This window comes from Phyllostomus hastatus, unplaced genomic scaffold (assembly GCF_019186645.2).
Source record: "Phyllostomus hastatus isolate PE091 unplaced genomic scaffold, TTU_PhHast_1.1 phas_contig_468, whole genome shotgun sequence".
Taxonomy (NCBI): Eukaryota; Metazoa; Chordata; class Mammalia; order Chiroptera; family Phyllostomidae; genus Phyllostomus; species Phyllostomus hastatus.
The window spans coordinates 469,915-483,201 of record NW_025333884.1 but is presented as its reverse complement, the minus strand read 5'-3'; the positions used below and the strand labels follow the sequence as shown (position 1 = coordinate 483,201).

The window sequence follows — 13,287 nt, the reverse complement described above, 5'->3', positions numbered from 1 at the left end:
TATGAACATTATCACACTCGGTGCCCATCCCCAGTCAACCATCCCCAGATCTTCCCTGTCTTCTTCTCATGCTTTTATCCACATCATAATCGGGCGGCTCATATAAATCCATGCAGAAGGGGACTAAGCACATTGCTCTCTTTCAGAAGGTGGAACCCTGAAGTCTTGTCTCCTGGAGGATTTCCCTACATCACTGATTCAGGGCCTCATTATTGGAGTCCTAATGTAACAGTCACTCACCTCTGCCAGTGCCAGCCCACTGTGCAGTCCAGCCACACATCTGGTCTGTGTTTTCCCTCCTCTGTGAAGAGACCACAGGTACCTGCATAAGCCCTTGGGTGTGGGTGGAGAGAGAGTCAGCAGGAGCAGGTCCCGTGGTGTTGGAGCCACTTACTGGGGTGTTCACCTGTGCTGTCTATTTTGGCTTGAGCCCATACAGGCCTTTTTCATGAATGATGGATGTTGCTGTATGTGCCCAAAGTCACATTTTGGCAGCCCAGACAGCACCCAGTAATGACGTGCTGATCAGGTCGTAATACCCTTTGTGTTCAGAGCCTGGTATTCCTGTCAGTTTGGGTTTCTCTAAAAGCCCATGGTTCAATAGCACACATGTATTTTTCACAGCTCTTGTGGTTGGGAGTTCCTGATTGGGTTCTGCTGAGGGCCAGCTTCTGGCCCTCATATGCACTTCTCACTGCATATATGCACCGTTCAAAAAGACTGAAATTGCTCTGTCATCTTCCTTTAAAACACCATGATAGCTAATCTTTTGTTTAACTAGACTGGGTAAAAAGCTGCCTAGATTGCTGGTAGAACGTTATTTCTGGCTGTTTCTGTGAGGGTGTTTCTAGAAGGGACCAGCATTTGCATTGGTAGAATGATGCCCCTCATCATGCAGGTGGGCTTCTCCCAATTTGTTGGGGACCCAAATAGACAAAAAGGTAGAAGAAGGAGAAATTTGCTCTCTGCACTGAAACATTCATCTTCAGATGGCCTTTCACCATCAACCCTCCTGTTCTCCAGGTTTTGAACTTGAACTGGAACTTAAAACATTGGCTCCCTTGTTTCTTGGGCCTGAGGTTTGAACTGGGACTACCCCACCTGCTTTGCTGGGCTCCAGTTTGCAGGGAAAAATCATGGGACTCTAAGCCTCCACAACCGTATGAACCAATTTCTTGAGATAAATCTTTAAAAGTAAATGTATGCTATATCTTAATGGTTCAGTTTCTTCAGAGGACACTACTCTTATTTATGAGAACTCCACTTCACAACCTAATTACCTTTCAAATGCCCAAGCTCCTAACACCTGCACACTGGGATTACAGTTTCAACATATGAAATCTGGAAGAACAATACTAAGTTCAGTGCTCCAGGCATCCAGATTTCACTGTGTCTATCTGCAGAAGGAGGCATGAATTCCAATCCCCCCCAACTGCAAAGCCTGGAGCCCCGCACTCTGATTCTGTTGGGACTTGTAAGATGTTGCATATAAAATATGCTGAGTTGAAAGCATAGATGCCCCTTGCTCTTTCTAATTTTTAAATATAATCATACAGGAATTATTTGAAAAATATTTTACAATTTTCAAAAGCAAGATTTTGGTGAGGAAAGACTTGGGTTAGTTTCTGGAATAATACTTAGTGGCTTCAATGGTGTGTTGTTTTATAAGTTATTTCTAGCTGGCCTATCATTGGCTGTTTCTACTATTTGATATTAAAATGTATCCACACTTATCAACACATGGTTTTAGTTCTTCAGAGCCAGCATGAGGCTTAGTCAAGTCTGAGCTCCTCTGACAGGAAGTAAGCTTTTGCCAGTGGTATTTGTGAAACTAGATTACAAGATTTTAAAAATCCTTCACAAGTGACTGACCCACTGCAAAAAAAAAAAAAAAATCAAATGTGAGTGATTCCAGAATAAAAAAAGCATTTATTGAGATTTTGCTTGTTTATTTGCAGAAACTGAACCAGCTAATGTGCTTTAATTTCTAAATTATTTGTGTTGGGTCTAAAGTAAATTTTAGTAAACAAAAAAACACTTTTTTAAGCTGTTTAACTTCTGGTAGTATGAGTTGCAAATGCAAGGTGGGAAATGAAAAGAGTTAAGAAAAGAACAAAGAAAGAGGGAAATAGAGAAATGAAAAACACGAAGGAAAGAAAATTAGCTACAGCCCTGGCTGGTGTGGCTCAGTGGGGCCAGCCCGAGAACCAAATGGTCACTGGTTCAATTCCCAGTCTAGGACACATGCCTGGGTTGTGGGCCAGGCTCCCAGTAGGGGATGCAGGAGAGGCAATCACACACATTGATCTTTCTCTCCCATTCTCTCTCCTTCCCTTCCTCTCTCTCTGAAAATAAATGAGTAAAATATTTTTAAAAATATGAATATGTGAGGTCCTTTATATAAGTGGGTTGTACAATTCCTGTCTTTTTGTGACTTATTTGTTTTACCTAGCATAAAAAGCAAATTGACCTTTTCTTCCTAAGGCTGAGAGATAGTTTGTTGTATATGTATATATTACATTTTCTTTTCTCATCCCTCAGTGTATAGACAATTGTATTGCTTCCACCTCTTGGCTATTGTGAATCTAGCTGCAGTGAAATCAGATGTGCTAATATTTTTCAAAATCTTGGCTTTTAATTTCTTTAGATATAAAACAGAAGTGATATTGTTGGACCAGATGGTAAGTGTAGAGGAATATGCAAGTTGTTACCTACAGTAGCCACACACTTGGGCATTTCCCTCAATAGTTGGTTCAGGTTGTAATTTGTCCTTCTTTGCAGAATTTGTTCAAGAATTTTCACCATTTTAACCGTATAACTTGACCTTTCCTGTTGTTAAATTGTAGGGTTTGCTCATATAGCTTAGATATTAAAGCCTTAACAGATATATGGGATTTGCAGATACCTTTTCTTTGTTTTGTATATTTCTTTTTTTCTCGCTTTTTTCTCTTGATGACCAATAGCTTTGAAGTTCGATATAGTACCATTTTCTATTTTACATTGTTTCCTAAGCTGTTGGTATCTTATAGAAATAATCATTGCCAAATCCAATTTCATGAAGCTTTTTCTCTGGGTGTTCTTCTGTGAGTGTTATAGATTTGGGTCTTTCATATAGATCTTTAATTCATTTTGAGATATTTTTTGTATGTGGTATAAATTTATTTTACATGTGAATATCTAGTGTTCTCAACACCTTTTTTTGAAGTCTGTCTTTTCTTCATTGAGTGTTCTTGGCATTCAATGATCATTTGACCATATGCAGGAAAATTTATTTATAGGGTCTTCACTCAGTTGTATTTATCTATATGCTTGTCTTTATGCCAATACCACTCCATTTTTACTGTAGCTTTATATTGTGCAGGGTTTTTTGCTTCCCTTCTTATTTATTTATTTATTATTTTTAAACTTTTTTTATAATGTGTTTTTAAACCAGGAAACACAAGCCTCCAACTTTCATTTTTTAAAAAGATTGTTCTGGCTTCACAGAGTCTCTTGAAATATCATATGAATTGAGAACAATATTTTTTATTTCTTTAGAAAATTCCATTAGGATCACAATATGTTACATTGAACCTATAGGTCACTTTGAGTAGCATGGACAGGTTAACAACACTAATCTGGCAAACTATGGTTTTGTTGCCAAAGAGGATAAATTTTCAAGCAGTTCCTGTGTTTTTTTTCCTCCTATGATATATTCATACTCAGCACTCTGAAGGGGTTGATTCTGCTTTCACACCCCACTTAAAACTTCCTGAGGTAAGAATAGGACAGGGCTTTTGAGATTTTAGATCTAGGAGCTGTGAGAGGAGATTAAGAAAGCTAGACTGCTTTCCAGCTTTTGTTTTGTTCTGGTGTAACTGTCTGACTGTGCCAGTGGTAACTCTATTCTGCAGTCCATCCTCTCTTTTCTGCCAACTCTAGTGCAATTGAAACAATTTCATTTGGTGAGAAATAAGAAGCATCTTCAACAGAAAACATTAGTTTAAAAAAAGCTTGGTACTTGCTTTTTGAACACATCCCTAATTTGTCATAAATATTTGAAAGTCATGTGTGACAAATGTAGTCATGTTATTCACTAGAAAGTCGAAAGCTTTGTCTTTCATCAATGAAATAACTGGGTCTTTGGAGGATACTGTGAATGTGTGTGTTAGCTTCAGTCCCAGGAATGACTTCAGACCCAAAGACCTGGCTATTTACAAAGTCATAGAACTGCACTGAGCAAATATTACACCTTTAGAAAGTGCTCCCTGCTGAGGAACCTGTGCACAGGTGCCCAGCCCCAGTTTCATTCCAGTGTCACCACCTCAGAATCAGAGAGTCTGGACGGATGTCTGACAACACAAATGTCCAGAATAAAGGGAAGCATTAGGACCCTTCTTCAGGACTGGGACAATGAGAAGCTACAACTGTGAGGAAAGCAGTTACCTTGTTCAGTACACATTACTGCAACACTTTTTAAAATATGAAGATACTTGATCTTTTGAAGTGTTTTGAATACTGTGGTAGAGAAAATCATTGGCCCCCGAGAATACCCCAAGTCATATACTGGATCCTGTGAGAGTATATTTTGCAGAAGATACTTTGGTTGTGCGGTGATGTTACAGGTGGTGAGATGGAAAGGCTATTTTGGATTTTCTGGATGGTCCCTCCATGTAATTGCTTGTGTTTTTGTGACTTAGAGAAACAGTCAGAGGAAGATCAAATGACAGCAGAAAAAAAGCAGATGTGGCCATGGGAGCAGAGTACGAAAGGTGTACGTGATGGGGGAACCTGAGACAAGAGTGAAAACAGCTTCCAGAAGCTGGAAAAGCAAAAACAGATTTCCCCAGAGAATCTGAGGAGAAAGCAGGGTCCTGTAGATACACACCATGATTCCAGCACAGTGATGCCCACTCAGGCTTCTGGTCTCCAGGATGGTTATGGAGTGTGTAGACGGGTTCAATGCTTTATCCACTCAGATGAACTTAGGAGACAAACAGGTGACCACCTGCTCATTCTTTCATCCCCTGTCTGAAATTTCCCCCACAGCCCTCAGAGGATGGCACATGAGGGCAAAGGGAATCTTTAAGGTCTTCACTAACATTGGCAGGAGCACTGAGCACATTTCATGTGTGGAAAATGACAAACCCTAACCACCAACATTGTTCCTATTCTACATGCATTTTCACCTCACATGTGAGGGAGCAGATGCACAAACCTTTCAAAGATATTCTGTAACAGAACCTTGACTGTGTGTGGAACATAATGACTCCTTAAAATTGCAATAGGGTGTGATCCCAGTTCTAGGTCCTGTGCACCCACTGCCTTCACTGCCCTGTGATCAGTCAGAGACCTCTGGGGCACATCTACAATACAAAACACTTTCCTGGCTTTTGTTGTCATTTTCATAAACCCCATGAGCCTGTCTCAAAGAGAGTCCACAAACAGGATACACAGTATTGGGAAATAGACAGTATATTCTGAGTTATTTTGAGGTTTGTTGGTTCCGATTGGCTTTTAACCATGAATCAAAATCCTAGACAGATCTGCAACCAGAAAGATTTTAGAAACCAGGGGGTGTGAGGGAATATACCATATTTTTGGACCATAAGATACACCTAGGTTTTAGAGGAGGAAAATAGGGGAAAAAATTTTGAAGCAAAAAATGTGGTAAAATATTTAACATAAATAACATAATATTTCACCAATGTAAATGTAAACAGAACTCAACAGCAGCATTCACAACCATTATACCTGCCAGATTTGGGGGGAAAAGAGTGTGTCTTATAGTCTGAAAAATACAGTAAGAAGGGGTAATGTCATGGGCAGAAATAGGAGGAAAATTGTACTGCAAAGAAAAGCAGGGCAAAGAGGAACAGTGTGTGTTGTTTTCTGGGTTTAGGGGGAAGATAATCAAGAAGGAATAGGGAGCAGCGTAGATTTTCTGGAAGAGGTTGAGGACTCATATTGTGGATAAAGTCAGGTTTGGTGGCCCACCCACCAAGGACAGAGTTTCTGGAGTTGGATAATTTGTGTGGAAAAGAAGCAGTTCTTCCAAATGAGGGTATGGTCTTGGAGGCAAGGTAGCTTTCTGAAAAAATGAATAAGATTCTTGAAGACTCAGATACTGAAACAAAACATTTGATTAGGGGCATCTCTTGGGGGTGTGCTCTTGTGTACATGGGAGAAACAAAAAAACACATAAAAAAAGTCAAGAGCACAGGGTGGCAGAGGGGCTTATGTGTAGGAATGGGGAAGAAGAGAGAATGGAACCCTAAACAGAGGTAACCAGAGAAACGTGCTCCTAACTTAATCCCAAGGGCTCAGTAGCCCAAGATATAGGGCTTGATTGGCCCAGGAAAATGAGAGATTGGATGCTGGGAAAGGGACTAGAGGGAGACTGAGGTTAAGAAAAAAACTAGCAGCCACTGAGGGATGAAATTTCTTGAAAGACAGGAAGGATGGCATGCATGTGTACTGTGTAGTCTGTCTGATGGCTGAAGAGCAGGTGGGAAATGATAAAGAGAAAAGAAGTTAGGGGTGCAGAGACAGATCAAAGAGGGGGAAAGGTAAGGAAAACCAGGAAGCTGGTGTGGGGAAAGTGCACAGGCTAGAGTCCAGGAATATCAGTTCTCAGAGAGTAAACTAAAGTACTCAGTGTCTGCATTAGACCAGGGTGGGACTGTTGCTACTCTTCCACTAAGTGGGGTCTGAGTCAGACAGACTGAGCTTCTCATAGTGATGCAAGTGTTGCTTCCACAGTACCCCAAGTTTCCTTACCCTGAGTCTGCAACAGGCAGTCAGTGCCCACAAAATCCCATTGAGTGGGGCTGAGGAGTAGCCTGGCAGTGGTTGTTGGGGACCCTGTTGGAAGTGGGTAAAGACTGGGTGTCTTTGGAGTTTGCTGTGTTGTTAGGTTTTGATACAAATTGCATCAAATATGTATATGATTGGAAGTCTTTCAATTCATAAATGTACATTTTTTTTACTTATTTGTTTTCAATTTTTATTTTTTTTCCAGAAAAGTTGGTAATTTTCTGGGTGTAGCTCTTCCACATACTTGGTTAAATTTTTGTAAGTATTTTATTCTTTCTGATACTATTGTAAATGAAACTGCTCACTTAATTTTGTTTTGGGTGTGTTCATTGTTGTTACAGAGAAATGGAAAGGATGCTGACTGTTGATTTTGTCCTTTGCTACTTCACTGAATTTATCAGTTCTAACAGTTTTTTGAGTGGAGGGCAGAATCTCTAGTTTTTTTACATATAAGATTAAGTTGTCTGTTAAAGAAATTTATTTTATTAATTTTTTTCCAATTTGAATGCCACTTATGTCATCTTTTTGCCTAATTATTCCACCCAGGGCTCCCAGAACTATGTTGAATAAGTGAAGAAGAAACATTTTCATCATGTTCACAATTTTATTAACATCTTGGTGTCTCTCCATGGAGCAGTGTGTTAACTATGGGTTTCCATGTGTGGCCTTTACTGTCCCGAGTAGTTCCCTTCTATTCCTGTAGTCCCTGACTTTTGTTAAAACCATAAAACCTCCCTAGACAGTTATTTCAGCATTTATTCAATTTTCAGTTCTGAAAGTGAAGCTTTTTTCAAACAGAAAAAAGATTTAGATAAAATTTCTTCAAAGACAAGGTCATGAAGACTAGACTGGTCTATCTTTATTTAGTAATAAAGTATTTAACATGAGGTAAATGCATCCCCACTAACTAACGTTTTCTGGGTCCCAGAATTAGACAGAGGATCTAAGCCTGCCTTCCCCAACAAACACACACATTTATTTGAGGAACAGGACCTGGTGTTTTTGAAGCCACATAAGTTCTAGGAAAAGATCAATGAATGATAATAAGAGAGTAGAATTTCACCTGATGTTGAGGCTATAGGAGGACACATGGGCTGGGAAGGGGTTCCCTGTGCTGAGAGTACAGAGATGTCCATGGGAACAAGTCAGGGCTCACTCTGGGGTAATTTGGGGTCAGAAAGGAGATCCATACCTCTTTTTACATATTGTCATCTCAACAAAAGCAATAATTTTTCTGCAGAGAGCAGGACCATCCTCAGGTGACCCTTACAAACTTAACTGTGGACTGTGAGTGGCTGAGATGTCAGAAGTTGCATGGTGGCCCCAGGTCCCAAGCCCACTCTCTATCTGTCACAGCCTCTGGTTCTCCACAGAGCCTGTGAGAGTGTCAACATTCTAGCCAGAAACCCCACAGTCACAGAGTGTAATGACACTGTCCTGCTGGCTGATACACAAGTGTGATCTCTACTCAGTGGCTTTACAACCACAAAAGTCTGTGGCTCTTTAAAAGGATGATACTGTCCTGTGGGTTACAGAACCTTCACCATAGACCTTGTCAGGAGAATGATGTGGGAATTTTCAGGGTGATGGCACCAACCCCACATTTCTTTGAAACGAACCTCTCAAACTCAGTGTAATCTAGAGTGACACTTCTTTCTTCACTTGTTATTACACTCTGAGTAAATCTTTTGCACTTTTTGAATAGATTTGCTGTGAAAGTTGAAAATTGTTAGAAGACTTGCATTGAGTCAAGAAATGCTTAATAATAAAAGTTGACATTGTCATTGTTGTTGACTTAACTTTACAGCTTACACCAGATCCCACCTTTGACTGGTCTCAGGTGCAGCACCTTTACAGTGCAGGAGACACCGTGTCCCTCAAAATATAGGTAGATGTCACGTGATGACCTGTGGGAGGATATGATAATCTTGCCTAAATCCAAGTTCTGTCCTTTTTTCCAGGGGTCATGTGGAGGGCACCTGGACACTGTTATGGACAAGTATAAATGAGCTGAGAGACACTTATGTGGGTAGGAACTCTGGTCTTTTTCTCTCTCTTTGACTTCTTTCCATAAATTCTAACATCTTCTTGAGCATTCTTATTTTCATGGGAGTAGGCTTATTTGCCTATGTTTAGCATGACTCTGTCCCTTTTATTAGTAGAATACAATCGGAATTGTTGGTAATAGCAACAAGGCTTTTGTTCATATATCCTAGTTCAGACTGATGCCCATAGAATTTGAAATAACCTTACTCATTATGGATGTAAGTTTTACCTAATGTTTATATTGATATTTCGTGGAGAAGAGGGCATTGCCCCAAACTAGGGAGACTGCAAGTGAGGTGTGAGAGTGAAGCTTCCTAAGTTCAAGAGGGTGTTCTAACTCCCACCTTAGGTTTTATAGAAAAACCTGCTTCAGAGAAAACCCTTGGCGAACATCAGTTTCTCTTCACTTCAGTAACTAATCAGGAGAAAACAAATTACAGCAGCCATGTTGGAGAATGAAGAATACTCTTTTTTATTTGATATGACACTTGAGAAAAAATAAAAGGTGACTGAAGAGATTTATAAAAGTACAGCTTCCTGGGAGATGCAATCCTAGCTCTGTTCAAGGACTTCAGCTCTTTTGCTCTTGTGCCTACATTGCTCTGAACTGACAGCTCTTTCTAAAATTCAGGAATTGATGGAGATGCAAACTAGGTCTTGGCTGAAAGAGATTTGGCTGTGGCTCCCTCCACTGTGAAGAAGGCATTTGTGTTATGACTTAGAAGTCTGAATGTAGCCTCAGAGTCAGGAACCCTTAGACAGGTTCTCTCTGACTCCAGGTCTCAGAGATCTATTTCTTTAGACCATTCCATTAAAAATGTAGTTGTAATTTGGTAATGGCTGATTCTTTATTTGGTCTTTAGAAACATACACAAGTGTTTCTGAAAGCTTCTTCCCAGTGTTAAGAACCAAATAGCATCTGTCTCAAATGCCTAGGCCCACTACTTTGAATCTTAATCTCCCTGATGCTCCTATGTCCCAGTCTGTGAGGAAGAGTAAATGCCTACCATGGTCTGGGACCTATACAGACCAAACATAGAAGGACTTCCTCTCAGGATTTTGTGAAAAGTTTTGCTTCTCTATTCTGTAAAGTCAGTTAGCAAACACAGATGCCCATGGTCCCGTCTGTTCTGAAATCTCTCCAGACTTTGAATCATGGGTGTTGAGTTCTGTGACACTGCCCTATTGCATGGTCTTGAATACAGTCTTTTTATTTTTAAACCTGTAAACTTGTTTGATGAATGTTTTTCTTTAACATAAGCTCCTTGTATGTAGTTAATCATGTCACCTTACTCAAAGTGTCCATCCTTAACATATTTTAAGTCTTTCTTTTTTTAAAATAAGGTTTGAAATTGTCTTGACTGTCTTCTGACTTGATGTTCACAGCAGGAGATGACCTGACTTCCCAGATCCTCTTGGGGCCCCAGGTTGTGTCAAAGCAGCCTTTGCTCAGAATCCTACAAGATGTGCCAACATGAAAGGGCACAATTCCACAGCTCCCTTACTGTCAACACTGTACTCATTCCACATATGTTTTCATTGCACCTTCAGGAAACAAGATCACAGAGTCTATAAAAGATATTCTGCCATTAAACCTCAACTACTCTAGTGAGCATGCAGATCTCTGTGACATCAGCCACCCACAGGCATGTACTGAATGAGCCTCTCTCAAGCCCTCTTTGACATGCAGTTCAGGGAAGACATCTCTGTCCTCATTCTTTGTTTTCTTTGTTCTTTTTGCAATTTCCACATGCCTGTCCTTAAAGAGCCTGCATTCAGAATTGGGAAATGGGAAATAAATCACTTTTCTGGTTCCATTTCCTTTCCTTCTGCCTGTGGCTCTGGTATGTTGGACTGAGATCCTTGGGAACCTGTCCAGAGGTGGACTGTGTGTGAGCAGAGCTTACAGAGAATGAAGTCATGGAGAAATGGGGTCTGCTCAGAGTCGCATGAGAAATTTTGAAGCCTAGGAGTTGTGAGTGTGTTAGGCATTGTATGATTTGAAGGAGCCCTAAAGGTGCCATGCAGGAGGCTTTGTTTTGGAGGCTCAGAATGAAGCTGAATAATATGAGTGAGGGTCTGACCTGCCTGTTAAGGGAGAGACACTGGAGCTGTGTAGTGAAGTGGGGGTGCCATTCTCCCAGACTAGGATAAGAATGTGGGCAAGACACAGGGTTGGGAGAAAGGATTATGTTTTGAAGACTCAGATTAGTTTCCTGACATTAAGACAACTGAAAGCACCAGATGTACAAGCTGACAAGGGTCATGCCTCAGGGTGTATGGGGAAAATAATGAGGTGGAGGAGAAAACAGAGTTAAGGTTGGTACTTTCCACAAGTTAGGGTGTGGGATAATGGGGACAACTCACTCAATGGATACAGTGTTTCATAGAATGATTAAAATATTTTAATACTAGGTAGATGTGGTGCCTACATGACATTGTGCCTACATGACATTGTGCCTACAGTAAATGCCACTGAATTGTTCACTTTAAAATGATTACTCTATATTATGGAAATTTCACCTCATAATGTAATTATGCTGAATTAAAGAAGCCAGATTAAAATGGGAACATACTACATGGTTTTATTTATATAAAAGTTCAGAAAATGCAAATGTATCTATTGGGAAAGAAAAGGAGTAATTGCCTGAAAAGTCTAGGGGTTGGGTGGGGAGAAGAGGAAGGGATTACCAAGGCACGTGAGAAAGGTTTGGGTGAAATGGATTCACATGGAGTGAGTACACATGCCAACACTCGTCAGATTGCACACTTGACACATATGTGGTTTATTTCCTGTCACTTATAGATCAGTCAGCTGTAATCAATGCTTAATGTCATTGTGTTGCGACAATTCAAGGCCAGGCAGGTCCATGGTATTTACACAGACAGAATAATATTCACAGAGCCATTGGGATGTCTGGCATGCATCATTCCTAGGTGGGTGAGCCACGAATGCTACAAGCTGCGTGTCTATCTGCATGTCTCTGCATAGCACATGTCATGGCCCTTGCTCCCCAGCATGGCACCCATCATGGCACCCATCGTAGCACCTGTCCCCTTGAGTGTGTCTCCCATCATCACCCCAGCAGGGAGTCCCTACCTGTTTAAGTACTAGAAGGGAACAAAGCTGGAAAACTGCCAGAACATTATATAATAAAACATAATTCTGCACATGCCAGCCCACTTCAGGTTATGGGAACAGTTCATTGGACCCAGTCTCAAGGCTGTAAGAACACTGGTTATCACGGTCCTCCAAGGCTATGGGAACACTGCTTCCCTTAGCTACTCAGACACCAGGGTGATGAAGCCAGACTGCCTCCATTTACCCTACAGTCATGAATGACAGTCTGGTCTGGCCTTGCACAGAGGCATGTGAGCCAGCAAAACAGGATATGAGAACAAACGGACCAGGATGGAACAGCACTCAAGTAATCGGTCAAGCCAGGATAGTTCCAGAAACTAGCAAGCCACAGGAACAAGTTCCAGGAACTTGAGAGCCATGAACTAGAAACACCCAATAAGAGAAGGAAGAAAGTAGTGCAGTTCAAAGTAACCAATTACAAGACTACTTCTCCATTGTGTGCGGGTTTTTTTTTCCTTAAAAACACCACACAGAACCACCAGGGTGGGAACTGGCCTCAGCTCAGCTGCTTCCCCTCCCTCACTCCCAAGGGACCCCACTTCCAATAAACTCCTTGTTTTGCTATTAGCTCACTGTGTTCTTGTGGTTCCTCAGCAGCTCCGATCTCACAATGAATTGCTTGTGTGGTCAGGGGGAGATTGTATGGTTTTCCTGTTACTGCTGCTTCCAAGTGGGCAGACCTGAAATGGGTACCCACGGGAGTGCAGTAATGACAACACTGGCCATTTTTTAATGCTGACCTCAGTGTACTGGGTACCTCAAGTGTACTAGCTCAATGAATCACCAAAATGAGTTCAGTAAAATTTGTTTACTCCAATGAACTTTCCTACCTTCTGGCCTTTGCACATGTCCTCTACCTGGACCTCTCATTCCTGCCCCCTCATGAGCTCTAGGTTTGCCTGGGCTCATTCTCTGTCAGCTGTTTCCCTTTAAAAAAGCTATAGCTGGTTCTTCATCTGGGTCAGAATTCCAGGTCTGTGAGGTCATAATGCTCCATATTTTACCCTTTTAACCATTATCATATTTGTAATTTTTTTACTCATTAATCAAAGAACACCGACCCTCTGCTCCCTATCTACTTTACTCTCTTCTAATCACTAGAAAGAAAACAGACAAAATCTCAGTCCCCAGAGACCTGACATGCCAGAGTGGGAGTCACACAATAATCCAAACAACAGTGACAACAATAATGTCTAATACAGTGTCAGAATAAAGTAAGGTATACTTGGGGTGATTTCCAATATGTTGGCTCAGCACAGAGGATGTGGACTCATTGGAGTGGAGATCTCAGAAGATGAGAGTAG

The 13,287-nt window shown here is 41.0% G+C and overlaps 1 protein-coding gene across 4 annotated transcripts in view; it reads left to right on the top strand.

The window, feature by feature from the left end:
• Positions 1–13,287, top strand: part of LOC123823035 (carcinoembryonic antigen-related cell adhesion molecule 21-like) — a 97,123-nt gene that overhangs the window by 64,106 nt on the left and 19,730 nt on the right. For 2 of the 4 annotated variants that reach the window (XM_045845339.1, XM_045845338.1), the window contains exon 2: positions 8,757–8,824. In XM_045845339.1, the coding sequence (XP_045701295.1) occupies positions 8,757–8,824 (68 nt within the window). Of the gene's footprint in view, positions 1–7,000; positions 7,054–8,756; positions 8,825–13,287 lie in introns of all 4 variants that reach the window. The other 2 variants (XR_006786470.1, XR_006786468.1) reach the window with 2 other exon arrangements.